The 3453-nt window shown below is 45.8% G+C and overlaps 1 protein-coding gene across 2 annotated transcripts in view; it reads left to right on the plus strand.

Moving 5' to 3' along the window:
- Positions 1-2564, plus strand: part of jph3a (junctophilin 3a) — a gene marked incomplete at both ends in the record, with an annotated part of 15079 nt that extends 12515 nt beyond the window's left edge. For both annotated transcript variants that reach the window (XM_079230873.1, XM_079230872.1), the window contains 2 exons: positions 1-835; positions 2484-2564. The exon at positions 1-835 is cut by the window's left edge and continues 394 nt beyond it. In XM_079230873.1, coding sequence (XP_079086999.1) covers positions 1-835; positions 2484-2564 — 916 coding nt within the window. The remainder of the gene's footprint in view (positions 836-2483) is intronic.
- Between the last annotated feature and the right edge of the window lie 889 nt (positions 2565-3453).

Genomic DNA, 3453 nt, shown 5'->3' on the forward strand with positions numbered 1-3453 from the left:
CGAGCAGACGCCTCTGTCCAATCACAAGCAGAAAGCCTCGTCCAATCACAAGCCGCGGGAGCACGCCTCCTCCTACCGAGCCTGGGAGCACTCCCTCTCCAACCAAAAGCCCTCCAAGCAAGCCTCTTCCAACCACAAGTCCAGGGAGTACTCGTCCTCCAACCACAAAACACGGGATCATTCTTCCACCAATCACAAGGCCGGCGAGCACGCCTCTTCCAACTACAAGCCGCAGGTGCACATTTTGTCCAATCACAAGGCCTTGGAACACAACATGTCCAATCACAAGACTTCTGAGCATGCTTCTTCCAATCACAAGCCCCAAGACTACATCTCCTCCAATCACAGCAGCGCAAAGGACCACGTCTCTTCCAGCTACGCCCCCCGAGAGCACGTCTACTCCAACCACCACCCGAAGCCACACAACCCGTCCGACCACAAGCTCGGCGACCAAAGGCCGGAGGGCGTCGCCGGGGGCTGGACCGCCGAAAGCACCCTGAGGTGGAGCCCCGCCCACTCGCGTCTCACGGAGCAGGACGAGGAGCGGATGAGCGACTACACGGTCGACATGAGGCTGCAGTGTCCGGACTCGCAGGCGCCTCGGGGGCTGGGCCCGGAGGCCCCGGCCCCCAAGAACAGCCGGCTGCGAGCCCGGGGCCTCCGGCCCGTCAGAGAGGGGTCCGTGGACTCCGTACAGATGCTGGACAGCCTGAACGTGGGGGCGGAGCTGGAGGAGTGGCCGCTGCACAGGGACCTCACGCTCTCCCCGCCACTCAAGTCTCAGCCCATCACTCTGGAGCAGGAAGGAGAGCTTCTCACCCTCAAATCAAACTCAGTGAGTCCACGCGTTGTTGGATCCGTGGTCCTGAGTTCATTCACCATTTAACTCGGAAGAATCAGCAAAAGGAATGTTTTGTGTGGAGGAGAGAGTTGGATGCTTCCACAACTTAACGTCTCTTTAGCAAGCCAGGCTAGCACTTTCCCCCTGCTTTCAGTCTCTATGCTAAGCTAAGCTATTTGCCCATTAGCTCTCATGCTTCAATGTACAGACACGTCAATACTCCCATCCAAATAATCATATTTACAGAAATGTAGAACAATTCCTTTAAGATAATTTCATTATAGTACACTAATAAGTAATGTGAGTATTGCAAGAGGCGATACTTATACATGTACACATATATATACATATACATATATGTATATAGAGTAAAAGCCAGGGGTTACACGCCGCTACTGCCTTCGGTGGTTGTCCCCGTTGTAGCAAGCTAGCGCTGCTGCTAGCTTCCCGCTGCTGCTGCTACTGCCCGCGTCCCCTCTAGCCGAGTCGGGTGTCGAGCCGGGGCTGGTCCCGCTACCTTCGGTGGTTGTCGGGGAGCTAGCGAGAGCTAGCGGAGAGCTAGTGGAAGTTAGTGGGGAACTAGCAGCAGCGCTAGCTGGCTACAGCGGGGAACTAGCGGGGACACCCACCGAAGGTAGTAGCGGCTTGTAACCCGATTTTTACTACGGTACTTATGTTATAACAGCTGTTAGGCGATATAGAGTCGTGTTTATGTCGTTTAACGGAAAGTTCTTAACTCAAGTTTACACGTCGTGCAGGATTTGTTTTATCGTTTTGATCTCAACTGCAACAATGATGAAAAGTATTGAATCTGTTTCGTAGTTTTTACTCTTCAAAGGCTCCCGCTGAGGCTCATGGGTACTGTAGTATCGAAGTATAGAAATACTCCTGATGTCTGAACGTGTGTCAGAGAGAACAAAAAGCAAATAACATGTAAGCAAATTAGATTTCCATGTCTTTCTTCACTATAAGGCCGGTAGGTGCTGTGAGAGATGCCGGGTAAATACAGGTGTATTCAGACAGACAGCGTGAGAAAAATATGTATTTTTTTAACATTAAAGCATGTGAATATCTTTTAGTAGCTGCCTAAAGTACAAGTATGAAATGTAATAATATAGTGTAAAGAATACTGCGTTACAAGTAAAAGTCATACACTTTTAAACAGCAACATGTTATATTAAAGTATAAAAGTACTTGTTGGGCACAGACTCATATTATCACCATGTTATTGGAATATCATTACTGATGCTTTTTAATCACGGCCAGGGGAGGTGGAGCAGATTTATAGAACTTCATATGCTGCTGGAAGGTTTAATCTAAAGCCCAGTATCATATTTTATAGACTGATCACATTTGGTTTGTAAACTCTTAATCAGTAAAGTGGGAAGTAGGAGCTGTGAGATTAAAATAGTGCAGTTAAAAAGTTAAATAGAAGTATAACGCAGCGTGATATTTAAATACTCAAGTAAAATACCTTAAAGTGTGTACTGGAGTGCAGCACTATGGTTCACAAAGAAAGGATTAAATTCATCTATAAATGAAGGATGTCTTTTTTTTCAGTTTTCTATTTAAAGTTATATATTTTGTTTATTTATTTGCCTCCACTGAACTTCTTCTTCTTCCCTCCTCTCTTGTCTTTCAGGGCTCCAGCTCCATCCTGGTGGTTATGGTCATTTTACTCAATATTGGAGTAGCCATTCTTTTCATCCACTTCTTTATTTAAGCGTATACAGGTATGACCTACTAAGACTTATTGATAACTACGGTATATTATATTATAACTTGCTGAGACGGACATGCCTGCTCGCCTGGAGCCACGGACACAGCGGAGAGCCTTTTGTTGCGGTCTTTTCCCCTCAGTTGAAGCCCGTTTCAGTTCCTATGAAAGCGACGTTCCTTTTTCCAGATGCTACACATGTTTAGCTTTGCCACCATAGAAGAAGAAGAAGAGTGCAGCTTTAAAACTAGCGCTTGTGCGCCGGGACACGCGGGTGCCCATCGGCTGGTAGATGGACTGAAGATGGAACTGGCAGTTTTTGCCCATTTCTTCCATCATTCTATAGACAAGAAAAATATAGCAACCCTTGTTTCCTGGTGATCGTGACAAACACGGCAACCAAGAGCACGGCACACACACTCCATCCTGAACCCCCTTCTGCCTTTTACCGCCCCCTGTTCCCCTCATCCCCTCATCCACCAGTCTCCAACCCCTATTCGCACTATGCGCTCCATACAGAACTATGCTGCAAGGGTAGATCCATTTTAAAGGGCTCCGTCATTGTTCTTTTCTTTCTTCCACTACGCACTGCACACACAACCATCGCATGAGGCTGTGTGGGGGTTTTCTTAAAAAGTGCATTTTTTCTATCCCTTTAACATCACTGTTAATGTCCTCGTTTCTTCTTTTTTTTTGGTGTGTGTGCACACGCCACCCCACGGTCGTCACTTCCTGCCGGCACACTGCTGGCAGAGATTTGGAAGAGAAAATAAATTTAAAAAAAAAATAACACAAAAATATATATATATATACATATATATATATATATATAAATATATATATATATATATATATATATATATATATATATATATATATATATATATATATTTAT

Source organism: Taurulus bubalis (assembly GCF_910589615.1).
Source record: "Taurulus bubalis genome assembly, chromosome: 15".
NCBI classification, from domain to species: domain Eukaryota; kingdom Metazoa; phylum Chordata; class Actinopteri; order Perciformes; family Cottidae; genus Taurulus; species Taurulus bubalis.